Here is a 27,076-nt window from a genome sequence, read left to right as displayed (position 1 = left end):
TGAATGTACTTATAGATGTTATAATGCATTATTAAGAGGGTATTTATATGAAGTGTAACTATATATGTGTGTATTGTCCTTCAGAGCCGACGAGGATCCTGGCCCAGCCAGAGTACATGGTGGTCCAGAGGAACAGGAAGGCCGTGTTTGAGTGTAAAGTTAAACACGACCCCACCCTCATCCCCACCATGAACTGGCTCAAAGACAACGGAGAGCTGCCTGACGACGAGAGGTACTGTAGAGTAGACCACCTCCTCTACACACACCTTCTCTCTATAGATATGGGTCTGCTATAGGCCAGTGGTGGTCAACCCTACTCCAGGAGAGATAACATCCTCCCTGATTCTGACACACCTCATTCTACTAATCAAACTGCTCCTCAGGCCCTCCTCAGGCCCTCCTCAATCCCCCACATTAGGTGTGTTACAGCAGGGCTGGAGCAAAAGCCTGAAAAAATTATGTATTTGGTAAATGTATGATTGGATTCGTTTTTTCATTATTTTTTTCACCTTTATTTAACCAGGTAAGCTAGTTGAGAACAAGTTCCCATTTCCAACTGCGACCTGGCCAAGCTAAAGCAAAGCAATGCGACAGAAACAACAACACAGAGTTACACATGGAATAAACAAGCGTACAGTCAATAACACACTAGAAAAAAAAGAAAGTCTATATACATTGTGTGCAAATGGCATGAGGAGGTAAGGCAAAACATAGGCCATAGTAGCAAAGTAATTACAATTAACACGAGTGATAGATGAGCAGATGATGATGAGCAGATGATGGTGTGTAAGTAGTGATACTGGTGTGCAAAAGAGCAGCAAAGTAAATAAAAACAATATGGGGGATGAGGTAGGTAGATTGGGTGGGCTATTTACAGATGGACTATGTATACCTGCAGCGATCTGTTAGATGCTCAGATAGGTGATGTTTAAAGTTAGTGAGGGAAATGTAAGTCTCCAACATCAGCGATTTTTGCACTTCGTTCCAGTCATTGGCAGCAGAGAACTGGAAGGGAAGGCGGCCAAAGGAGGTGTTGGCTTTGGGGATGACCAGTGAGATATACCTGCTGGAGCGCGTGCTACGGGTGGGTGTTATTATCGTGACCAGTGAGCAGAGATAAGGCGGAGCTTTACCTAGCATATACTTATAGATGACCTGGAGCCAGTGGGTCTAGCGACGAATATGTAGCGAGGGCCAGCCGACTAGAGCATACAGGTCGTAGTGGTGGGTGGTACAAGGCGCTTTGGTAACAAAACGGATGACACTGTGATAGACTACACCCAGTTTGCTGAGTAGAGTATTGGAAGATATTTTGTAGATGACATCGCCGTAGTCGAGGATCGGTAGGATAGTCAGTTTTACTAGGGTAAGTTTGGCGGCGTGAGTGAACGAGGCTTTGTTGCGAAATAGAAAGCCGATTCTAGATTTGATTTTGGATTGGAGATGTTTGAAATGAGTCTGGAAGGAGAGTTTACAGTCTAGCCAAACACCTAGGTATTTGTAGTTGTCCACGTATTCTAGGTCAGAACCGTCCAGAGTAGTGATGCTAGTCGGGCGGACGGGTGCGGGCAACGAACAGTTGAAAAGCATGCATTTGGTTTTACTAGCGTTTAAGAGCAGCTGGCGGCCACGGAAGGAGTGTTGTATGTAATTGAAGCTTGTTTGGAGGTTAGTTAACACAGTGTCCAAAGAAGGGCCAGAAGTATACAGAATGGTGTCGTCTGCGTAGAGGTGGACCAGGGAATCACCCGCAGCAGGAGCGACATCGTTGATATATACAGAGAAAAGAGTCGACCCGAGAATTGAACCCTGTGGTACCCCCATAGAGACTGCCAGAGGTCCAGACAACAGGCCCTCCGATTTGACACACTGAACTCTGTCTGTGAAGTAGTTTGTGAACCAGGCGAGGCAGTCATTTGAGAAACCAATGCTATCGATAAGAATACGGTGATTGACAGAGTCGAAAGCCTTGGCCAGGTCGATGAATACAGCTGCACAGTACTGTCTTTTAACGATGGCGGTTATGATATCGTTTAGTACCTTGAGCGTGGCTGAGGTGCCCCCGTGACCAGCTCGGAAACCGGATTGCACACCAGAGAAGGTACGGTGGGATTCGAAATGGTCAGTGATCTGTTTATTAACTTGGCTTTTGAAGACTTTAGAAAGGCAGGGTAGGATAGATATAGGTCTATAACAGTTTGGGTCTAGAGTGTCACCCCCTTTGAAGAGGGGGATGACCGCGGCAGCTTTCCAATCTTTAGGGATCTCGGACGATACGAAAGAGAGGTTGAACATTCTAGTAATAGTGGTGGCAACAAAGGCGGCGGATAATTTTAAAAAGAGAGGGTCCAGATTGTCTAGCCCAGCTTGATTTGTAGGGGTCCAGGTTTTGCAGCTCTTTCAGAACATCTGGGACTATTCGATGCTATTGGAGTTCGCCACAGGTTACTGTAAGCATGATTGTCTGACTGTGTGGTGGTGTTTTGTTAGGTTCTTGGTGGACACTGACAGTCTGACCATCAACGAAGTGACAGAGGAGGACGAGGGAACCTACACCTGTGTCATGAACACCACCCTGGACCAGGACTCAGCTAGCGCCATGCTCACCGTCGTTGGTGGGTTTACCTTTGTACTTCACATGATGTTTACCTAACTTATCTTAGGGTATACAACACATTCTATCCTTTCCTCGTTCTATCACCTACCTATGTTCTATGTCCTCTAGTTACTGTTATGACAATTTGATATGTTTCGTCTCTGTGGTAGACACGCATGTGCATGTTCTGAATAGTCTGTTAACATCTTTATTTAAATACTTTGTAGTCTGATCCAATGCTCACAGAGTTGTAAAAATAGAGTGTTGTAATATTGGTGATTGACTATAGGAACACCAGTCTTTCATAACCAATACTAGAGTGTTGTAATATTGGTGATTGACTATAGTAACTCTAGTCTTTCATAACCAGTACTAGAGTGTTGTAATATTGGTGATTGACTATAGGAAGTATTTCATAACCAATACTAGAGTGTTGTAATATTGGTGATTGACTATAGTAACTCTAGTCTTTCATAACCAATACTAGAGTTTTGTAATATTGGTGATTGACTATAGGAAGTATTTCATAACCAGTACTAGAGTTTTGTAATATTGGTGATTGACTATAGGAAGTGTTTCATCAGCTTCCTGTTGCTGTGTAGTCCTATTCTTCTTCTCTCTGAAACCTGTGTTTTGTCACTAACCTGTCACTCCTATCTGACTCCTGTCCTTGCTCTCTCAGAGGCTACTCCAACTCCTGCTATTGTCTACGGTAAACAACGCTGGCCCTGTTGGCCATGTTAGCATCATCATTCCTCATCCACTCCTCTCCCTCAGTCCTGAGTGTGTGAGAGCTGACCTTCACCCTTACTGTAGCAGTCCTGTCCGTTTGGTTAGCATGCTATGGCTCTGTTGTGATGCTACTGCAGTGGCATATTGACAGTCCGTGACCAGAGAGAACCAGTCTGTGTGTGTTTGAAGTGTCTGCTGCATCATTAGATGTATTCACTAGTGTGATTATTATTATTATTAGTAGTAGGAGTAACTATGTCCATCTGACTACTGTGTTTTGTGTTGGAGTTGGATCCTTCTCATTTCGGACTCTCGCTCAGTTACTCAGTTTATCAAACAAGGCATGCTGACTCCCACCCCCTAAAGCATCAGGTGACCTTGTTGTTGTAGTGAGTGGTACTGACACTGTGTTTCCTCTCCAGAGGAACCAGACCCTCCTACAGACCTGGAGCTGACTGACCAGAGAGAGAGGAGCGTCCAGCTCACGTGGATACCTGGAGACGAACACAACAGCCCCACACAGAGTACTGTATTATAAAGAACACAACAGCCCTACACAGAGTACTGTATTATAAAGAACACACCAGCCCTACACAGAGTACTGTATTATAATGAACAGCCCTACACAGAGTACTGTATTATATGATAATATTTCCCTCCTCCATATTCTAACCCCTCCTCCATGTTCTAACCCCTCCTCCATGTTCTATCCCCTCCTCCATGTTCTAACCCCTCCTCCATGTTCTAACCCCTCCTCCATGTTCTAACCCCTCCTCCATGTTCTAACCCCTCCTCCATGTTCTATCCCCTCCTCCATGTTCTAACCACTACTCCGTGTTCTAACCACTCCTCCATGTTCTAACCCCTCCTCCATGTTCTAACCCCTCCTCCATGTTCTAACCCCTCCATGTTCTATCCCCTCCTCCATGTTCTAACCCCTCCTCCATGTTCTATCCCCTCCTCCATGTTCTATCCCCTCCTCCATGTTCTAACCACTCCTCCTTGTTCTAACCCCTCCTCCATGTTCTATCCCCTCCTCCATGTTCTAACCCCTCCTACATGTTCTATCCCCTCCTCCATGTTCTAACCCCTCCTCCATGTTCTAACCACTCCTCCATGTTCTAACCCCTCCTCCATGTTCTAACCACTCCTCCATGTTCTAACCCCTCCTCCATGTTCTAACCACTCCTCCATGTTCTATCCCCTCCTCCATGTTCTAACCACTCCTCCATGTTCTAACCCCTCCTCCACGTTCTATCCCCTCCTCCATGTTCTATCCCCTCCTCCATGTTCTAACCCCTCCTCCATGTTCTAACCCCTCCTCCATGTTCTATCCCCTCCTCCATGTTCTATCCCCTCCTCCATGTTCTATCCCCTCCTCCATGTTCTAACCCCTCCTCCATGTTCTAACCCCTCCTCCATGTTCTGTCCCCTCCTTCATGTTGTCTCCCCTCCCAGAGTTCCTAGTCCAGTATGAGGACCTGCTCCACCAGGCTGGGGTGTGGCACAACCTGACAGAGGAGGAGGGCACCAAGACCACAGCCCACCTGGACCTGTCCCCCTACGCCTACTACTCCTTCAGGGTTCTGGCCGTGAACCACGTGGGCTACAGCCAGCCCAGCCAGCCCTCCAGACAGTACAGGACCAACCCTGCAGGTAAAACTATACTGTGGATCTTACTTTATTGTCAAAGAAATGCAAATAGTATGTTCTAAAACTGTAGAGGTGTTAGAGGTTGGGCTGACTGTAGAGTAAGATGGTCAGAAGTGTTAGATTGAGAAGAAGGGATGACTGTAGAGTAAGATGGTCAGAAGTGTTAGAGTGAGAGGTTGGGATGACTGTAGAGTAAGATGGTCAGAAGTGTTAGATTGAGAAGAAGGGATGACTATAGAGTAAGATGGTCAGAAGTGTTAGAGTGAGAGGTTGGGATGACTGTAGAGTAAGATGGTCAGAAGTGTTAGAGTGGGAGGTAGGGATGACTATAGAGTAAGATGGTCAGAAGTGTTAGAGTGAGAGGTAGGGATGACTGTAGAGTAAGATGGTCAGAAGTGTTAGATTGAGAAGAAGGGATGACTATAGAGTAAGATGATCAGAAGTGTTAGAGTGAGAGGTAGGGATGACTGTAGAGTAAGATGATCAGAAGTGTTAGAGTGAGAGGTAGGGATGACTATAGAGTAAGATGGTCAGAAGTGTTAGAGTGAGAGGTAGGGATGACTATAGAGTAAGATGGTCAGAAGTGTTAGATTGAGAAGAAGGGATGACTATAGAGTAAGATGGTCAGAAGTGTTAGATTGAGAAGAAGGGATGACTATAGAGTAAGATGATCAGAAGTGTTAGATTGAGAAGAAGGGATGACTATAGAGTAAGATGATCAGAAGTGTTAGAGTGAGAGGTAGGGATGACTATAGAGTAAGATGGTCAGAAGTGTTAGATTGAGAAGAAGGGATGACTATAGAGTAAGATGGTCAGAAGTGTTAGATTGAGAAGAAGGGATGACTATAGAGTAAGATGATCAGAAGTGTTAGAGTGAGAGGTAGGGATGACTATACAGTCGTGGCCAAAAGTTTTGAAAATGACACAAATATTAAATTTCACAAAGTCTGCTGCCTCAGTTTGTATGATGATAATTTGCATATACTCCAGAATGTTATGAAGAGTGATCAGATGAAATTATATTAATTGCAAAGTCCCTCTTTGCCATGCAAATGAACTGAATCCCCAAAAAACATTTCCACTGCATTTCAGCGCTGCCACAAAAGGACCAGCTGACATCATGTCAGTGATTCTCTCATTAACACAGGTGTGAGTGTTGACGAGGACAAGGCTGGAGATCACTCTGTCATGCTAATTGAGTTCGAATAACAGACTGGAAGCTTCAAAAGGAGGGTGGTGCTTGAAATCATTGTTCTTCCTCTGTCATCCATGGTTACCTGCAAGGAAACACGTGCCATCATCATTGCTTTGCACAAAAAGGCCTTCAGAGGCAAGGATATTGCTGCCAGTAAGATTGCACCTAAATCAACCATTTATCGGATCATCAAGAACTTCAAGGAGAGCGGTTCAATTGTTGTGAAGAAGGCTTCAGGGCACCCAAGAAAGTCCAGCAAGCACCAGGACCGTCTCCTAAAGTTTATTCAGCTGCAGGATCGGGGCACCACCAGTACAGAGCTCGCTCATGAATGGCAGCAGGCAGGTGTGAGTGCATCTGCACGCACAGTGAGGCAAAGACTTTTGGAGGATGGCCTGGTGTCAAGAAGGGCAGCAAAGAAGCCACTTCTCTCCAGGAAAAACATCAGGGACAGACTGATATTCTGCAAAAGGTACAGGGATTGTACTGCTGAGGACTGGGGTAAAGTCATTTTCTCTGATGAATCCCCTTTCCGATTGTTTGGGGCATCCGGAAAAAAGCTTGTCCGGAGAAGACAAGGTGAGCACTACCATCAGTCCTGTGTCATGCCAACAGTAAAGCATCCTGAGACCATTCATGTGTGGGGTTGCTTCTCAGCCAAGGGAGTGGGCTCACTCACAATTTTGCCTAAGAACACAGCCAATAATAAAGAATGGTACCAACACATCCTCAGAGAGCAACTTCTCCCAACCATTCAGGAACAGTTTGGTGACGAACAATGCCTTTTCCAGCATGATGGAGCACCTTGCCATAAGACAAAAGTGATAACTAAGTGGCTCGGGGAACAAAACATTGACATTTTGGGTCCATGGCCCTTCCATCCATTCCGTTAAGAATTTGTGGTCAATCCTCAAGAGGCGGGTGGACAAACAAAACCCCACAAATTCTGACAAACTTCAGGCATTGATTATGCAAGAATGGGCTGCCATCAGTCAGGATGTGGCCCAGAAGTTAATTGATAGCATGCAGGGCGGATTGCAGAGGTCTTGAAACAGAAGGGTCAACACTGCAAATATTGACTCTTTGCATCAACTTCATGTAATTATCAATAAAAGCCTTCGACACGTATGAAATTATACTTTAGTATTTCATAGTAACATCTGACAAAAATATCTAAAGACACGGAAGCAGCAGACTTTTGTGTCATTCTCAAAACTTTTGGCCACGACTGTAGAGTAAGATGGTCAGAAGTGTTAGAGTGAGAGGTAGGGATGACTATAGTGTAAGATGGTCAGAAGTGTTAGTGAGAGGTAGGGATGACTATAGAGGAAGATGGTCAGACGTGTTAGAGTGAGAGGTAGGGATGACTATAGTGTAAGATGGTCAGAAGTGTTAGAGTTAGAGGCAGGGATGACTATAGAGGAAGATGGTCAGAAGTGTTAGAGTGAGAGGTAGGGATGACTATAGAGGAAGATGGTCAGAAGTGTTAGAGTGAGAGGTAGGGATGACTATAGAGGAAGATGGTCAGAAGTGTTAGAGTGAGAGGTAGGGATGACTATAGAGGAAGATGGTCAGAAGTGTTAGTGAGAGGTAGGATGACTGTAGAGGAAGATGGTCAGAAGTGTTAGTGAGAGGTAGGGATGACTGTAGAGGAAGATGGTCAGAAGTGTTAGAGTGAGAGGTAGGGATGACTATAGAGGAAGATGGTCAGAAGTGTTAGAGTGAGAGGTAGGGATGACTATAGTGTAAGATGGTCAGAAGTGTTAGAGTGAGAGGTAGGGATGACTACAGTGTAAGAAGGTTCTGATGTACACTGTAGAAAAGGCAAGAGGTTTGGTCTGATCTGTGATCTGTTTGTGATTCTGTTAGCTCCAGATGTGAATCCAACAGATGTCCATGGTGTTGGAACTGAACATAATAACTTAGTCATCTCATGGAAGGTAAGGTATGCTCCATCTCAAGTATAACCAGTATCATTAGTCCTAATTCAGCAGCCTACAGTGAGTATTCCTGACCTTATTCATGGTGTCACCATCTCACTATTAGCCCAGTGAAGACCCCTCTTCCCCTGTAATATCTCTGCCTTAGGAGCTGACAGGCCTCCAGTCCAATGGACCAGGACTACAGTACAAGGTGAACTGGAGACAGAAGGATGTGGAGGAGGACTGGTTGTCTGAGACCGTGGCTAACGCCTCCAAGTATGTGGTGTCAGGCACGCCCACTTTCGTACCCTACGAGGTCAAAGTTCAGGCGGTGAACGACTACGGAAACGGACCAGCGCCTGAGGCGGTGGTGGGGTATTCTGGAGAGGACGGTGAGTATTGTAGTGTGTGTGTGTGTGTGTGTGTGTGTGTGTGTGTAGAGAGGACTGTGAGTACTACTACTGTACATGGGTAGGTCTATGTAAATGAGGAGGTTGTGGATGGACAGAGGAATGGTCTTTTTCAAACTGAAAACTGCCACCATAAGTTCCAGTAACTTCTAGATCCAATCATTTCTAGTTAGAATGCAAATTAGAAGGTTGTTGTCATGAAATATTTGATGCCAGTATGGAGTATAGTCTGTTGAAATCTTTGTCTGTCACTCAGTGCCCATGTCAGCCCCAGAGAGTGTCCAGGTGCTGGTTCAGAACGGGACGCTAGCAGAGGTTCACTGGGAGCCTGTCCTCACCTCCATGGTCAGGGGACGACTCCAGGGCTACAAGGTACTGTACACAGCAACCAGAGATCCTCACACTGTGGAGAAAGATTTATTATCACCACAATATATTGGTAGTTAAATGCATCAGTTCGTGTCACAGTTAAGGGGTAACATTCTTTTTGTTTTGCCAAAATGCCCAGATCTTCCTGTAGTCAGGTGGGAATAAGTAGGACATCCGACCATCATGGAACCAGGAAGAACCTGGTCATTTAGACCAGAATGTTTGTCTGATGTGTGTGTGGTCCTGCAGGTGTCCTACTGGCGTGAACGTAGCCTCCACCAGGCAGAGGCTCAGCAGGAGGAGCAGCAGGTGTTGCTCTTCAGTGGGAACAGGACTGATGGCAGACTACCAGGCCTCAAACCCTACAGCCTCTATACACTGAACATCAGGGTGGTCAACGGCAAGGGAGAGGGGCCCCCCAGCCCCAACCACAACTTTGAGACCCCAGAGGGAGGTAAGGGGCATCATTCAGACTCCTACTGTTGTTGAATAGATTATCTGTGTTTAATCCATATACCACAGGAGGCTGGCGAGGGGAGGACGACTCATAATAATGAATGGAATGGATTAAATGGAATGGTAGTCATGGAAACTAGATGTTTCATATATTGGAGACCCTTCCATCCATTCCGCTCCAGCCATTACTATGAGCCCATCCTCCCCATTTAAAGTTCCACCTGCCACCACTACCGTATACATATAGCCATGCATTGTGCTATACTGTTGGAAGGGGCTGACTATGGGCCGGAAACAATGCTAAACATATCGGGTTAGAATGGTTCTATCTGTACGTTACTGTATGGTTTTGTGCCTATGAATGGTGGTTTTCTTTAGTTCACAAGTCATTTTGTATAATTGCATCCACACGTTATGACATTGTATCCATGTGTTTATCTGCGTGTGTTTAGTCCCTGGTCCTCCTTCCTTCTTGCGTATAAAGAACACCGACATGGACTCTCTGACGCTGGAGTGGGGTCCTCCACAGGACAACAATGGTCGCCTCACCGGCTACACACTCAAATACCAGCCAGGTAAGTCTGCTGAGCAATTTGATGCATTTTTAGTGTGGCATCTGTGGCTGACCCTGGCTTCCAACCCTTCTGGGTGTGTATGTGTGTGTGCCTCACTGGATTGGTTTGAAATCAAAGAAAGTATTTCAATATCTTTATCCTTATGCATCTCTCTCTCTCTCTCTCTCTCTCTCTCTCTCTCTCTCTCTCTCTCTCTCTCTCTCAGTCAACAGCTCCAATGAGCTTGGTCCCGTTGAGGAGATGATGTTCCCAGCCAATGAGACCACCGTAATCCTGGCCGACCTCAAGTACAGCACCCGCTATAAGTTCTACTTCAACGCTAAGACCATCAAGGGCTCCGGCCCAACCATCACAGAGGAGGCTGTCACTATCATGGATGAAGGTGAGCTTTACGTAGAATGACATGTTATTGATTTATTTATTCAACCGTTCTTTAACTAAGCAAGTCAGTTTAGAATGCAAGTCATTTAGAATGACGGCCTATCCCGGCCAAACCAACGGGCAACACTAGAATGAAATACAACACTAGAATGGCCATTGGCATGCCGGCAAGGTGATTAGAGGACGGCCATCTTGGTCAAGTAATCTAATGTATCTCTATGGAGCTTTAGGTACAGTGAAAGCAAATTGTACAGTATTATGGGTGTGTTGAAGTTATTATTTGTCTCAACTCAACACTCTAAAGCCGCTGTCTATGAATTTGAGAGTGGTTTCTCTCAGATTTCTCTCAGCTGTTTACCAAAAAAAGTGGTGGGCGGCAGTTACAGCTTGTAGCTTTTCCTACAGCGCAGCGTCCGACATTTCCTACAGCGTCCCATGTGAGAGTCTTTGTTTTCTCAGCGGATAACAAACGTTTCAGGTTGCATGGACTCTGACGTGTTCCAGCGTGGTAAAACTGTCCCCCGTGTTGTTCCACCTGTAGTGAATCATTCTGTTTTGCGTGAACCTGGTGAAAAAATACTTTGTCTTTAAAATGGGAACACGGTAGGATCTAGTTGTACTTTTTCCTTGCTCACCTACTTACATCCCCTCTGCCTGTGTTTGTCTTCTCTTCTCTCTGTCTCTCTTTATTCCTCTCTTTCTCTTTCTCCTCTTCTCTCTGAAGCCTTTATTCAGCAACCCATAGTAGATGTGTTCAAAGGTAAAATAAGTCTCTCAGCGGAGGCACCTGCATGTTCTACCAGTTACTAGACCCTGATAGATAGCTACTGTAGATCTGTCTGCATGTTCTACCAGTTACTAGACCCTGATAGATAGCTACTGTAGATCTGTCTGCATGTTCTACCAGTTACTAGACCCTGATAGATATCTACTGTAGATCTGTCTGCATGTTCTACCAGTTACTAGACCCTGATAGATATCTACTGTAGATCTGTCTGCATGTTCTACCAGTTACTAGACCCTGATAGATAGCTACTGTAGATCTGTCTGCATGTTCTACCAGTTACTAGACCCTGATAGATAGCTACTGTAGATCTGTCTGCATGTTCTACCAGTTACTAGACCCTGATAGATAGCTACTGTAGATCTGTCTGCATGTTCTACCAGTTACTAGACCCTGATAGATAGCTACTGTAGATCTGTCTGCATGTTCTACCAGTTACTAGACCCTGATAGATAGCTACTGTATATCTGTCTGCATGTTCTACCAGTTACTAGACCCTGATAGATAGCTACTGTAGATCTGTCTGCATGTTCTACCAGTTACTAGACCCTGATAGATAGCTACTGTAGATCTGTCTGCATGTTCTACCAGTTACTAGACCCTGATAGATAGCTACTGTAGATCTGTCTGCATGTTCTACCAGTTACTAGACCCTGATAGATACAGTATCTACTGTAGATCTGTCTGCATGTTCTACCAGTTACTAGACCCTGATAGATAGCTACTGTAGATCTGTCTGCATGTCCTACCAGTTACTAGACCCTGATAGATAGCTACTGTAGATCTGTCTGCATGTTCTACCAGTTACTAGATCCTGATAGATAACTACTGTAGATCTGTCTGCATGTTCTACCAGTTACTAGACCCTGATAGATATCTACTGTAGATCTGTCTGCATGTTCTACTAGGTAGAGAAACTAGACCCTGATAGATAGCTACTGTAGATCTGTCTGCATGTTCTACCAGTTACTAGACCCTGATAGATAGCTACTGTAGATCTGTCTGCATGTGCCTTCCTCCATCATCAGTGAGCTGTAGCATGATGTACTACATTACCCATAATGCTCTATGTTAGCTACTGTGGGAGTAGATGTTCACTCTAATGCTACGTTCCAATAGCCAGTCTAGAATACTGCTTAGAATGCATGCCGCCAATGCATTTCCTCATTCTAAGTGGTAAAGTAAAGAAATCAGCCTATTACTGCTTTCATTGTATCCGCAAGCACCAACCCTTGTTTCCAATTCACCTTAAAAGACCTAAATGGATGAATAGCAATGTTGTAGGCTACTCATGTCTTTCATTTGCTGTCTTTCCTCCTCTTTCCTTGCCCTCGCTCATGAATTCATTCCATCACTGTACCATGTGTTTTATTAAACCATCCTGTATGATGTGAACTACTATAACTACTATAACTACCTCTCCTGTATGATGTTAACTACTATAACTAATATAACTACTATAACTACCTCTCCTGTATGATGTTAACTACTATAACTAATATAACTACTATAACTACCTCTCCTGTATGATGTTAACTACTATAACTACCTGTCCTATATGATGTTAACTACTATAACTACCTGTCCTGTATGATGTTAACTACTATAACTAATATAACTACTATAACTACCTGTCCTACATGATGCTGTACCATTGGACAGTCTTCATGCTGTTAACTACTCTACCTCTAACTACTATAACTAATATAATAACTCTATAGTATTGTGGTACTATTTGTTTGTTTGCCCTTGTGGTGGTGGTGCCTGTTGTGTCTGTGGTGCCTGTGGTGCCTGTGCTGTCTGTGGTGTCTTACTCTTCTCTGTGGTGTTGTTGTTTCAGGCTACACAGAACCCCATCTTCCAATCTCTCCCATCACTCAGTCTCTGCGCCCCCCGTTTCACAAGGGTACTACAGCCATTCCCTGAGTCCCTTACCTCTCTTCTCCATAAGATCTCTAAAGAGGAACATGTTAACTCATCGTTTAGGACAGTTGTGTGTCCTGTGTCTAGCTTGCATATGACAAATGATTAGTTCTCAGGTAAATATGGTGGGAAATGCAGGAAAGGCAGAGTACCTGTCGATATTTAGTTATAGGTGTGACTCATTTTCTGGAAAATAGAACATTATTAGATTACAAAGTCTACAGTTTGTATTTGAGTCTAAGTTCCGTCCTCCGTGACCGTCTGTAACGTCCTATATCTCTGAGACTTGTATGTTACTGGCTACGGTTCCAACCTGTGTAGCTCAACAACTGTCCTGTATGTTCTTCCCTGTGTGACCAGTGCGTCCGATAGGCCCGGCGTTCACCAACGTAAACTCCTCTGTGGTGGGAGAGGAGGGAGCAGTGATAAGTTGGGAATACTTTGGACCAGATAAGAATGTGTATGTGGAGTATATTGTAGAAAACAGTAAGCTATTCCTACTTCTATACAATATCGTCTCATCGCATCACAAAGCAAATTGCATGTATATAAACACACAGTTAATCATATAAACTGCCTGTCAAGCATATAACCTTAATACGGTTAAAGTACCATTGTTAATTTATTCCAAAACCGGGATCATCAATTTCCATAAAAATGATTTTACAAACCCACTGTTAACATACCTCATAGAATGAGGAAGTGGCATGTTTACCTCAAAAGTTTTCAGCAATAAAACGTTTTTCCGTGCACATACGTCATATCATCCACACAAATACTTGCCTTTTTCAATACACACCTTCCTTCTCTCTATTGTGACTTTCTCCCCAACGCCTCCATTCCCTCCAGGTAAAGAAGACTGGACAAAAGAGTGTGTAAACGGCAGTAGCGGGTCTCAGACCTATCTGATAAAGGGCTTAAAGCCGGGGACGTCCTATAGGGTTCGGCTGGTAGTTAAAGATCACTCTGAGGCTACCATACACAGTACAGAGGAGCTAGTGATAACGCTGCCAGGTGAGGCAGCATGTCCAGAGCGCTCTGCCTCAGTGTACTGCAGGGTTGGGGACAATTCCATTTCAATATTAGTCCATTCGGGACGTTAACTGTTCCACTTACAATTCTATTTCCTCATTGCTTTTCAATGAATTGGAAGTGACTGAATTGAACTGGAATTGACCCCAACCCTGATGTACGGTAGATGATTGTTCCTTGTAGTTGCCTGCATCCTCCTTCCATACCCTCTTCCCATGGTCAGATCTCCATCAGACCTGTTCAAGTCTGTGGTGTAGCTAGTGTAACAGCATGGTAAGAGCGAGGTTTGAAGCATGCCTCATGATGTCCCTAGTTCATTTTAGGAATCTTGTCTGTTTTCAGTTTGTGTGCAGTGAAAGTTGAGTGAAACACACTGTATGTTCAGTAGAGGGTCGTTGTCGTTGCATGCCTTCATATAGAAAAATGGAATACATTTTTTCACCCTTAAACAATTTTTGGGAAATTCCCTCCCTGTTCTTAATTTAATTTAACCGTGATTTATACAGGTCCTTGCCTGCACCACTCTGTCGTCAAATGTTCCCCTGTCAACAGGACTCTGACAACCTTTTCCCTTTTCTTCTTCCTGTGTGTGTGTGTGTGTGTGTGTGTGTGTGTGTGTGTGTGTGTGTGTGTGTGTGTGTGTGTGTGTGTGTGTGTGTGTGTGTGTGTGTGTGTGTGTGTGTGTGTGTGTGTGTGTGTGTGTGTGTGTGTGTGTGTGTGTGTGTGTGTGTGTGCGTGTGTGTGTGTGTGTGTGTGTGTGCGTGCGTATGTGTCTGTGTGTGTCAGAAGCAATGAAAAGCGACCAGGTAGACCTAGCCACTCAGGGTTGGTTCATAGGGCTGATGTGTGCCATCGCTCTCCTCATCCTCGTCCTTCTCATCATCTGCTTCATCAAGAGGAACAAGGGAGGGAAATACCCAGGTACACACACACACACACACACACACACACACACACACACACACACGCACACACACACACATACACACATACACACACACACACACCCTAGACATTCAGCAACAATGATGTGTATTCTATCCACAGTGAAAGAAAAAGAGGATGCTCATCAAGACCCAGAGATCCAGCCTATGAAGGATGATGATGGGACGTTTGGAGAGTACAGGTGAGAGAGACTCTGGAACACAACACACACACACACACACATTCCCCTTGAAGACTACTGTACTTGTTCCATGTTGTTCTGATTGACATGTTGTTCTGATTGACATGTTGTTCTGATTGACATGTTTGGATGTGTAGAACATTTTACCAAGGAACAAGGAAACTCTCCCTTCCTGACTCCCTCGAGGCAAGACAGAATCTACACCTCTCTGTGTTTAATTAACAAGACAGAATCTACACCTGTCTGTTTTTAATTAACAAGACAGAATCTACACCTGTCTGTTTTTAATTAACAAGACAGAATCTACACCTCTCTGTGTTTAATTAACAAGACAGAATCTACACCTGTCTGTTTTTAATTAACAAGACAGAATCTACACCTCTCTGTGTTTAATTAACAAGACAGAATCTACACCTCTCTGTGTTTAATTAACAAGACAGAATCTACACCTCTCTGTGTTTAATTAACAAGACAGAATCTACACCTCTCTGTGTTTAATTAACAAGACAGAATCTACACCTGTCTGTTTTTAATTAACAAGACAGAATCTACACCTGTCTGTTTTTAATTAACAAGACAGAATCTACACCTCTCTGTGTTTAATTAACAAGACAGAATCTACACCTCTCTGTGTTTAATTAACAAGACAGAATCTACACCTGTCTGTTTTTAATTAACAAGACAGAATCTACACCTCTGTTTTTAATTAACAAGACAGAATCTACACCTCTGTTTTTAATTAACAAGACAGAATCTACACCTCTGTTTTTAATTAACAAGACAGAATCTACACCTCTGTTTTTAATTAACAAGACAGAATCTACACCTCTGTTTTTAATTAACAAGACAGAATCTACACCTCTGTGTTTAATTAACAAGACAGAATCTACACCTGTCTGTTTTTAATTAACAAGACAGAATATACACCTCTCTGTGTTTACTTAACAAGACAGAATCTACACCTGTCTGTTTTTAATTAACAAGACAGAATATACACCTCTGTGTGTTTAATTAACAAGACAGAATCTACACCTCTGTGTTTAATTAACACTGTAAATACTGTACTTTACACATATGATTTCATAATAAATCAAAGCAACTTTTATACATTAGTGTGTGTGTGTGCAAATAGTATGTATTTTAATGTAACATTAAAAACAGCTGTCATGCTATCATTGATGAGAAGTTGTATCAAGCTTTGCTGCTGAAAGTGTCTCAATCTGCATCTTGTGATATCATCATCATACTTTGTGTGCCAAATCTTTTTGGGTTTTTAGTTTTAAGTTAGTACAGTAATAATAATTGTGGCGCTTCAAACGTGTTGACTGATATCAGGCTGCCACTGTAATACATGGGTTGACTGTTTGATATCAGGCTGCTACTGTAATACATGGGTTGACTGTTTGATATCAGGCTGCTACTGTAATACATGGGTTGACTGTTTGATATCAGGCTGCTACTGTAATACATGGGTTGACTGTTTGATATCAGGCTGCCACTGTAATACATGGGTTGACTGTTTGATATCAGGCTGCCACTGTAATACATGGGTTGACTGTTTGATATCAGGCTGCTACTGTAATACATGGGTTGACTGTTTGAAATCAGGCTGCCACTGTAATACATGGGTTGACTGTTTGATATCAGGCTGCTACTGTAATACATGGGTTGACTGTTTGATATCAGGCTGCTACTGTAATACATGGGTTGACTGTTTGATATCAGGCTGCTACTGTAACACATGGGTTGACTGTTTGAAATCAGGCTGCTACTGTAATACATGGGTTGACTGTTTGATATCAGGCTGCTACTGTAATACATGGGTTGACTGTTTGATATCAGGCTGCTACTGTAATACATGGGTTGACTGTTTGATATCAGGCTGCTACTGTAATACATGGGTTGACTGTTTGATATCAGGCTGCTACTGTAACACATGGGTTGACTGTTTGATATCAGGCTGCTACTGTAATACATGGGTTGACTGTTTGATATCAGGCTGCTACTGTAATAAAGCACATAGCAGAATGTATTTTCTCATCCACCACTCTTCATGTGTTCCTCCATTGTTCTCTGTCTTTGGGGTGTAGGTCCCTGGAAAGGTAAGAGGGTTAGCATTATGCTATGAGCATACAGCAAGCCTGGCATGCAACACACACACCGTCTGATACAGGTCTGTGTGTGTGTCTAAACTGATACTAAAGGAGACAGCTGGGCCTTGTCGAACCCAGCACAGATTATACCGTGTCAGTTGAACTCACCTGTTTGTTGGCCAGCACCTGATTGTAATCCGGTTCTATAACACTAACAGTCACTAACATCAGAAGCTACTATTTGACTGCATATCCTGTTTGGCTTCATTTTCAGTTGCTTTCAATGATTCCTTTTGGGTAGAAAAATGTCAACATTCGGTTGTATTTATGAGTTGTGCCATTGTAATGTCGATCTAATATAGGTATATACACAGAGTGTATAAAACATTAACGACACCTTCCTAATATTGAATTGCACCTTGTTTTGCACTCAGAACAGTCTCAATTCCTCTGGGCATGGACTCTACAAGGTTTCAAAAGCGTTCCCCAGAGAGGCTGGGCCATGTTGACTCCAATGCTTCCCACAGTTGTGTCAAGTTGGCTGGATGTCCTTTAGGTGGTGGACCATTCTTGATACACACAGGAAACTGTTGAAAGTGAAAAACCCAGCAGCGTTGCAGTTCTTGACACAAACCAGTGTGCTTGGTACCTACTACCAAACCCTGTTCAAAGGCACTCCAATGTTTTGTCTTGCCCATTCACCCTCTGAATGACACACATAGACAATCCATGTCTCAATTGTCAAAACGCTTAAAAATCATTATTTAACCTGTCTTCCCCCTTCGTCTAGACTGATTGAAGTGGATTTAACCAGTGACAAGGTACCATGGCTTTCACCTGGATTCATCTGGTCATTCTGTCATGACAAGATAAAAGATAACACTTCACTTAAATCAGGTGCTCTGTCATGGAAAGAGAAGGTATCGTTAATGTTTTGTACACTCAGTGTTATTTCTATACGGTATAAATGTCTGACATATTCTGGCATAGATAGAATACGAGAGGTGAGGAAACACTAAGGACAGCATTACTAAGTCCATTATACCTGTGTATTGTCACCGTGGTGTTAATGTTGAACAGGATATAGTGTTAATGTTGAACAGGATATAGTGTCAATGTTGAACAGGATATAGTGTCACCGTAGTGTTAATGTGGAACAGGATATAGTGTTAATGTTGAACAGGATATAGTGTTAATGTTGAATAGGATATAGTGTTAATGTTGAACAGGATATAGTGTTAATGTTGAACAGGATATAGTGTTAATGTTGAACAGGATATAGTGTCACTGTAGTGTTAATGTTGAATAGGATATAGTGTTAATTTTGAACAGGATATAGTGTCACTGTGGTGTTAATGTTGAACAGGATATAGTGTCACTGTGGTGTTAATGTTGAGAAGGATATAGTGTCACTGTAGTGTTAATGTTGAACAGGATATAGTGTTAATGTTGAATAGGATATAGTGTTAATGTTGAATAGGATATAGTGTTAATGTTGAACAGGATATAGTGTTAATGTTGAACAGGATATAGTGTTAATGTTGAACAGGATATAGTGTCACTGTAGTGTTAATGTTGAACAGGATATAGTGTTAATGTTGAATAGGATATAGTGTTAATGTTGAACAGGATATAGTGTTAATGTTGAACAGGATATAGTGTTAATGTTGAACAGGATATAGTGTTAATGTTGAACAGGATATAGTGTTAATGTTGAACAGGATATAGTGTTAATGTTGAACAGGATATAGTGTCACCGTAGTGTTAATGTTGAACAGGATATAGTGTTAATGTTGAACAGGATATAGTGTTAATGTTGAACAGGATATAGTGTTAATGTTGAACAGGATATAGTGTTAATGTTGAACAGGATATAGTGTCACCGTAGTGTTAATGTTGAACAGGATATAGTGTTAATGTTGAACAGGATATAGTGTTAATGTTGAACAGGATATAGTGTTAATGTTGAACAGGATATAGTGTTAATGTTGAACAGGATATAGTGTTAATGTTGAACAGGATATAGTGTTAATGTTGAACAGGTTATATTGTCACTGTGGTGTTAATGTTGAACAGGATATATTGTCACTGTGGTGTTAATTTTGAACAGGATATAGTGTCACCATGGTGTTAATGTTGACAGGATATAGTGTCACTGTAGTGTTAATGTTGAACAGGATATAGTGTCACCATGGTGTTAATGTTGAACAGGATATAGTGTCACTGGGGTGTTAATGTTGAACAGGATATAGTGTCACTGTGGTGTTAATGTTGAGAAGGATATAGTGTCACTGTGGTGTTAGTGTTAATGTTGAACAGGATATAGTGTCATCGTAGTGTTAATGTTGACCAGGATATAGTGTCACCGTGGTGTTAATGTTGAACAGGATATAGTGTTAATGTTGAACAGGATATAGTGTTAATGTTGAACAGGATATAGTGTTAATGTTGAACAGGATATAGTGTTAATGTTGAACAGGATATAGTGTTAATGTTGAACAGGATATAGTGTCACTGTGGTGTTAATGTTGACCTGGATATAGTGTTAATGTTGAATAGGATATAGTGTCACTGTGGTGTTAATGTTGAGCAGGATATAGTGTCACTGTGGTGTTAATGTTGAACAGGATATAGTGTCACTGTAGTGTTAATGTGGAACAGGATATAGTGTTAATGTGGAACAGGATATAGTGTTAATGTGGAACAGGATATAGTGTTAATGTTGAACAGGATATAGTGTTAATGTTGAACAGGATATAGTGTTAATGTTGAACAGGATATAGTGTTAATGTTGAACAGGATATAGTGTTAATGTTGAACAGGATTTAGTGTTAATGTTGAACAGGATATAGTGTCACCGTGGTGTTAATGTTGAACAGGATTTAGTGTTAATGTTGAACAGGATATAGTGTTAATGTTGAACAGGATATAGTGTTAATGTTGAACAGGATATAGTGTCACCGTAGTGTTAATGTTGAACAGGATATAGTGTTAATGTTGAGCAGGATATAGTGTCACTGTGGTGTTAATGTTGAACAGGATATAGTGTTAATGTTGAACAGGTTATATTGTCACCGTGGTGTTAATGTTGAACAGGATATAGTGTTAATGTTGAACAGGATATAGTGTCAATGTTGAACAGGATATAGTGTCACCGTAGTGTTAATGTGGAACAGGATATAGTGTTAATGTGGAACAGGATATAGTGTTAATGTGGAACAGGATATAGTGTTAATGTGGAACAGGATATAGTGTTAATGTGGAACAGGATATAGTGTTAATGTTGAACAGGATATAGTGTTAATGTTGAACAGGATATAGTGTTAATGTTGAACAGGATATAGTGTTAATGTTGAACAGGATATAGTGTTAATGTTGAACAGGATATATTGTTAATGTTGAACAGGATATAGTGTTAATGTGGAACAGGATATAGTGTTAATGTTGAACAGGATATAGTGTTAATGTTGAACAGGATATAGTGTTAATGTTGAACAGGATATAGCCTGCTGCACTTCTACTGGTAGATTGATCCACCAGAATCAGTTTGTAATTTCAATAAAAGGGTTTTTGTACGACTCAGCCCCTCGACTCCAGACCATTAAGACCCCTGTGCATTTTGGACAGATCTGTTAGTTGAATCCCTCTGAGTCTTTAATGCATGTAGATTTAATGGATAGCACATGGTCTGATGTCTGCCTAGTATGTGCGTTATGTTGAGAAGCACGCCTTATTGATTGAAATGGAATCATGTCAAAGTATTCGTCACCAAGTCCAGTCCCGCAGATCTAGGTGTTCCAGGCTTTTGCTCCAGCCAAGCTTGAACACATCCTAAACAAGACCTTGGTCAGGTGAATTAGGTGCATCAATGCCAGGCTGGAACAAAACCCTGCACCCCCTGTATCTCTCCAGGACCAAACTTAGCCACCACTATCTGACCTAAAGTAAACCGTTTCTCTGCCTCTCCCTCCTAACCCTTAGTGACACGGAGGACCACAAGCCTCTGAAGGGCAGCCGGACGCCGTCCAACGGAACGGTGAAGAGGGACGACAGTGATGACAGCCTGGTGGACTACGGCGAGGGAGGGGATGGGCAGTTCAACGAGGATGGATCCTTCATCGGCCAGTACAGCGGCAAGAAGGAGAAAGACACGCATGAGGGCAACGAGAGCTCCGAGGCCCCCTCGCCGGTCAACGCTATGAACTCCTTCGTCTAGGTAGAGAGACAGTCACCGCTAGCCGATGGCGATGCCATGTCGACTGGCTGCCATGGAAACCGTCACTGTGGTGACCTGACCTGTCACCATGGAGACCTGCCACCATAAGGACGTGTCACCATGGAGACTCATCACCGTGGTGACCTGTCACTGTGGCCACCCATCACCATGGCTACTTCTGTCACACCCTGTCATCTCTCCACAGCCTGCCCCTCCTGCCCGCCAACTCCCCACCCCCCCATCACACTGTGGCTACTCTCACCACCCTCACTATCACACGATGGGATAAACAACTAACCAACCAGAACAGACATGAGAAGAAGAACCTTAGAACCATTTGAAAAAGTAGAAGGAGGGATGTAGGAGCCCAGAAACAGACAGAGAGAGATGGAGGATGGAGGAGAAGGCAACACTGACAAGCAGGAAGTGGAGGAATGTATTCCAGGAGCAGACTGGGTTGGTTCTCATCACCCAGACTGCTCCACAAAGTGCTGGAGAGGGCATGTGTGTGTTAGGGCCATTTTAGCTTTTGCAAACGTATATATGATGACATATATAGATCGTTGTCTTTTTGCAAACAATGATATCCATTAGAATATATATTTTCTCCACATCACCCAACATGGCAGTCAACAGTATACATTCTTCCATTCTATACATTCATCTGCTTCTGATTAATATACTGCATGGAATGAATGATATTCTAAACCATTACACACGGAATCATACTGGTGTCTAGTGTGGGAGCAGAGACTCACGTTGACTGACTGTACGCGATGACGCGGTGCACACCTTCAACTACTGGTTATGCCTTTCATCATCTTACCTTTCTACTGTCAGAAGTGTTATATTGGTGTTATAATACGGGGGAAAAACTATGGCGTCATCAATGTCTTTGTGGACATTGCTGTGAAAAGTGTGACTCAGTTTAAATGCTATTGTGACATGTTATTTTTGCAAGACAGGAGGTGTTTGTATGTATACTGTAATAGCAGAACACATCTATGGACTGGATGGTCAGGGATAAACACATTTCTAGTTTGTAGCCCTGAAGAGAAAACTATTGATAATTAATACAGAATAACAGCGACACTCCACACCTCTCTCCAACGATCCTACACTCACACACAGACGTTGCTGTTTTTCTTTCTTTGGTTTTTCAAGGGTTGTTGTTGTTGAGTTGTTGTTTAGTTGTCTTCCGTTCCACCAGACACATGGTCTTGTTGCAGTGGCACTGCTATCTGGAGATTGGAACAGACCTATTGTTCATACAGCCTCACCACACACTCAGCTGAGACTGCATACAGCCTCACCACACACTCAGCTGAGACTGAATACAGTCTCTCTGATCATGGAACAAACATTGATCAACATGTTGGCCTAACCTATAAAATGGCCACCACCCAGCATAGTTCAACAGCATTGCATCTCCACGCTCCTGCCTTGTGTAGAGAGAGAGAGAGAGAGAGAGAGAGAGAGACAGAGAGAGAGAGAGAGAGAGAGAGAGAGAGACAGAGAGAGAGAGAGAGAGAGAGAGAGAGAGACAGAGAGAGAGAGAGAGAGACAGAGAGAGAGAGAGAGAGAGAGACAGAGAGAGAGAGAGAGAGAGAGAGAGAGAGAGAGAGAGAGACAGAGAGAGAGAGAGAGAGAGAGAGAGAAAGAGACAGAGAGAACAGTCTAGCGGGGCTAGGTTTCTGTTGTAGTTCCCAGAGCAGACCTGTGTCAAAATAGTAAAGTATTTGTTTTCTTGCAAACACTTTAGGTGTTCTCTATTTTGCTTGTGGAACCAATATAATAGTACCATCACCAGAGATCCCCCCCCCCCCCCCCACCTGGGTGAACTCTGCACAGCAGACAAGCTAAATCAAGCTCATCGTAATTTAATGAAATCAAACTATTCTGAGCCAGGTCTGGAATCCGATACAGACTGCAGGCGGTGCAAAACCAGAGAACCCTTCAGCACGGTTAATAGTGCCTTTGTGGAGAACAGCCTGAGTTCTAGATTCATACCCATACACATCCCCTCAACCACATAGCAGAACTGAGGTTCTAATACACAGAGCAGAACCTGGTTCCAATAGACAGAGCAGAACCGGTTCCAATACACAGAGCAGAACCTGGTTCCAATACACAGAGCAGAACCTGGTTCCAATACTCAGAGCAGAACCGGTTCCAATACACAGAGCAGAACCTGGTTCCAATACTCAGAGCAGAACCGGTTCCAATACACAGAGCAGAACCTGGTTCTAAAACACAAAGCAGAACCCGGTTCCAATACACAGAGCAGAACCTGGTTCTAAAACACAAAGCAGAACCGGTTCCAATACACAGAGCAGAACCTGGTTCTAATACTCAGAGCAGAACCGGTTCCAATACACAGAGCAGAACCTGGTTCCAATTCACAGAGCAGAACCTGGTTCCAATACTCAGAGCAGAACCTGTTTCTAAAACACAAAGCAGAACCGGTTCCAATACGCAGAAATAGAATGACATTCATTCCATCATTCTGTTTCTATGGTTCCAATCCGGTACAGTTGTCATGGGTCCATGTATAGACCCAGCCATGAGAGATTATTTACTAACCTAAAGAAATGAATCACTAACCAACACCACAGGAGAATAGTCTATCATCATCCATGGTCTCGTCTCTCCCCTCAGCGTCACACCTAGAGGAAGGGCTACGGACCAGACCAGCAGCACTAAACTAAACTACTGCCAACCTATGGTGCACCTGACATGGCACCCTTTCCCCCTATATAGTACACTACTTTTGACCAGGGCGCATACGACTCTGGTCAAAAGTAGTGCACTATATAGAGTGTCCTTGTCAAAAGCAGGGTACTAAAGGGAATAAGGTCCCATTTCAGATGCAGCCTATTGTTTAACTCTCTGGTTAGCTGCCATTAAGGATGGGGTGAACTACTGCTACGATGTACACCAGCCGATATGAACTGAAGAGGCTGAAAGGGATGGAAGATATTGAATGTGTTTTGCCTATTCGTCATAAGGAATGAAATGTTGCTTGTTTCATGGGAAAATGTCAATAGTAACATGTGCTGGTGATTAGTTTTGTTGCATTTAAACCTTTATATGTGTATGTTGTCACGTTTTGCTGTAACTCAGAGCGCAACCTTGAAGTTTAGTGTGTCGTCTCCACCCAGTAGTCAGTGGAGTTGGATAATCTACAAGAATGAAGTGTGTGTGTGCGTGTGTGTGTGTGCATGTGCGTGTGCGCGTGCGTGTGCATCTGTGTGTGCGTCTGTGTGTGTGTGTCTGTGTGTGTGTGTGTGTGCGTGTGCGTGTGCGTGTGTGTGTGTGTGTGTATGTGTGTGCGTGCGATGCTTGTGTGTGTGTGTGTGTGTGTGTGTGTGTGTGTGTGTGTGTGTGTATGTGTGTATGTGTGTATGTGTGTATGTGTGTCTGTGTGTCTGTCTGTGTCTGTGTGTGTGTGTGTGTGTGTGTGTGTGTGTGTGTGTGTGTGTGTGTGTGACGTATTCTATAGCTCCTCTTCTAGGTGATGCCAGTCTGTTGTGTGAAGCGGTCCCGGCCATCTTGGCAGAAACAAATCAACTGCTCCAAATGTCACCTGGAAGACGAAGGGAGAATTTCAAGAGAAAATTCCAGATTTACATGATCTACATTTTCACAACTTGCATCAAGTTTTTAGTTTCCAAATGTGTGTAGATATTTTTGTTGTAATATGTAAATAGAGCTTGTAGATGTTTTCATTGACACCAGATGAGAGCTTGACCTGACTGTAGATGTTTTAGTTTGAGGGGGTATAGAGACGCCAGACGAGAGCTTGACCTGCCTGTAGATGTTTTAGTTTGAGGGGGTATAGAGACGCCAGACGAGAGCTTGACCTGACTGTAGATGTTTTAGTTTGAGGGGGTATAGAGACGCCAGACGAGAGCTTGACCTGACTGTAGATGTTTTAGTTTGAGGGGGTATAGAGACGCCAGACGAGAGCTTGACCTGACTGTAGATGTTTTAGTTTGAGGGGGTATAGAGACACCAGACGAGAGCTTGACCCGACTGTAGATGTTTTAGTTTGAGGGGGTATAGAGACGCCAGACGAGAGCTTGACCTGACTGTAGATGTTTTAGTTTGAGGGGGTATAGAGACGCCAGACGAGAGCTTGACCTGACTGTAGATGTTTTAGTTTGAAGGGGTATAGAGACGCCAGACGAGAGCTTGACCTGACTGTAGATGTTTTAGTTTGAGGGGGTATAGAGACGCCAGACGAGAGCTTGACCTGACTGTAGATGTTTTAGTTTGAGGGGGTATAGAGACGCCAGACGAGAGCTTGCCCTGACTGTAGATGTTTTAGTTTGAGGGGGTATAGAGACGCCAGACGAGAGCTTGACCTGACTGTAGATGTTTTAGTTTGAGGGGGTATAGAGACGCCAGACGAGAGCTTGACCTGACTGTAGATGTTTTAGTTTGAGGGGGTATAGAGACGCCAGACGAGAGCTTGACCTGACTGTAGATGTTTTAGTTTGAGGGGGTATAGAGACGCCAGACGAGAGCTTGACCTGGGGGTTTGAAGGTGTGTTGGGTGCATTGCAAGATGGGGGCAAGAGAGACCTTTTACAGTTTTCACTCTTTCATTTGCTGTGCAACTTTGTTTTTCAAATTTGTCAGGTTACTACTTTTGCTAGCTCAAGGCTTTATGGGGTAAGGAGTGGAGGAGGAGGAGGAGGGGAGGGGAGTAGGAGGAGAAAATAATTAAATTAAACAAACAACATGCTCATCCATTGAGACTCACATATAGACTAAATGATAGCAGGACGCAGTGTGAAACCCTGGTGACTGCAGGAAGTAATATATGAAATGATAGAAGAACATTCTGGTAAATGTTGAAGCTACACAAAGAGCATGAAAGGCTGTCAAATGGTTTACTCTATAATATAATATTGCTAAATATTTTGTATTTTAAAATGAAAAAAAAATAAATGTTGGTTTCAGAATTTCACTTCAGACTGATGTATTCCTCCTTTTAATTTCAGCCCTCATTATTTTAATGGTTTCATTTGTATTCTATATCGAACATGAATACCTGTGTATTGTTTCAATAGATTCGATATGTATAGCTGGAGATATTCAAGGTTCTTTTTAACATGTTACTGTATATTATGCAATAACAAGGCCTTGTCCAATGTACCTTGTTTAGACACTGAACGGTACCAGTGTTTATCCAGTGAAGTACTAGACTATGCACCCTAGTGACTAGTGACTAGACTACTATGCACCCTAGTGACTAGACTACTATGCACCCTAGTGACTAGTGACTAGACTACTATGCACCTTATTGACTAGACTACTATGCACCCTAGTGACTAATGACTAGACTACTATGCACCCTAGTGACTAGTGACTAGACTACTATGCATGCTAGTGACTAGTGACTAGACTACTATGCACCCTAGTGACTAGTGACTAGACTACTATGCACCCTAGTAACTCAAATATATAGAGGGAGGCTTGATTTGATCTGATCCTGCTGTATAGAACTGCTATTTCTCTCTGTTTTTCCCCCTCATTACCCTCACTGGGGATTATAGAATCTGGATTTGGGGATTGAGATAGAGAGAGAGAGAGAGAGAGAGAGAG

At 43.1% G+C, this 27,076-nt stretch overlaps 1 protein-coding gene and 1 long non-coding RNA gene across 14 annotated transcripts in view; one reads left to right on the top strand and one right to left on the bottom strand.

Annotated features, from left to right (window-relative positions):
* Positions 1-22,332, top strand: part of LOC110500989 (neuronal cell adhesion molecule) — a 128,180-nt gene extending 105,848 nt beyond the window's left edge. For 3 of the 13 annotated variants that reach the window (XM_036945240.1, XM_036945237.1, XM_036945238.1), the window contains 18 exons: positions 85-232; positions 2,491-2,615; positions 3,279-3,308; positions 3,751-3,852; positions 4,787-4,984; positions 8,046-8,116; positions 8,265-8,490; positions 8,765-8,880; positions 9,127-9,331; positions 9,786-9,908; positions 10,114-10,290; positions 11,014-11,049; positions 12,914-12,979; positions 13,357-13,482; positions 13,846-14,010; positions 14,815-14,949; positions 15,076-15,154; positions 21,229-22,332. In XM_036945240.1, the coding sequence (XP_036801135.1) occupies positions 85-232; positions 2,491-2,615; positions 3,279-3,308; positions 3,751-3,852; positions 4,787-4,984; positions 8,046-8,116; positions 8,265-8,490; positions 8,765-8,880; positions 9,127-9,331; positions 9,786-9,908; positions 10,114-10,290; positions 11,014-11,049; positions 12,914-12,979; positions 13,357-13,482; positions 13,846-14,010; positions 14,815-14,949; positions 15,076-15,154; positions 21,229-21,463 (2,363 nt within the window). In that variant the 3' untranslated portion in view covers positions 21,464-22,332. Of the gene's footprint in view, positions 1-84; positions 233-2,490; positions 2,616-3,278; positions 3,309-3,750; positions 3,853-4,786; positions 4,985-8,045; positions 8,117-8,264; positions 8,491-8,764; positions 8,881-9,126; positions 9,332-9,785; positions 9,909-10,113; positions 10,291-11,013; positions 11,050-12,913; positions 12,980-13,356; positions 13,483-13,845; positions 14,011-14,814; positions 14,950-15,075; positions 15,155-15,291; positions 17,219-21,228 lie in introns of those variants that run through there. The other 10 variants (XM_036945241.1, XM_036945242.1, XM_036945239.1 and 7 more) reach the window with 9 other exon arrangements.
* A 3,516-nt stretch (positions 22,333-25,848) lies between these two features.
* On the bottom strand, positions 25,849-26,432 carry LOC118938842. Its single transcript, XR_005036203.1, has 2 exons — positions 25,999-26,432; positions 25,849-25,942 (listed from the first exon to the last, which is right to left on the bottom strand). It is a non-coding gene; the product is annotated as an uncharacterized LOC118938842 (long non-coding RNA).
* Positions 26,433-27,076: the final 644 nt, after the last annotated feature.

Source organism: Oncorhynchus mykiss, chromosome 15 (assembly GCF_013265735.2).
Source record: "Oncorhynchus mykiss isolate Arlee chromosome 15, USDA_OmykA_1.1, whole genome shotgun sequence".
In the NCBI taxonomy this organism is placed as follows: domain Eukaryota; kingdom Metazoa; phylum Chordata; class Actinopteri; order Salmoniformes; family Salmonidae; genus Oncorhynchus; species Oncorhynchus mykiss.
The sequence above is the reverse complement of the archived record's forward strand: the minus strand, read 5'-3'. Positions and strand labels throughout refer to the sequence as shown.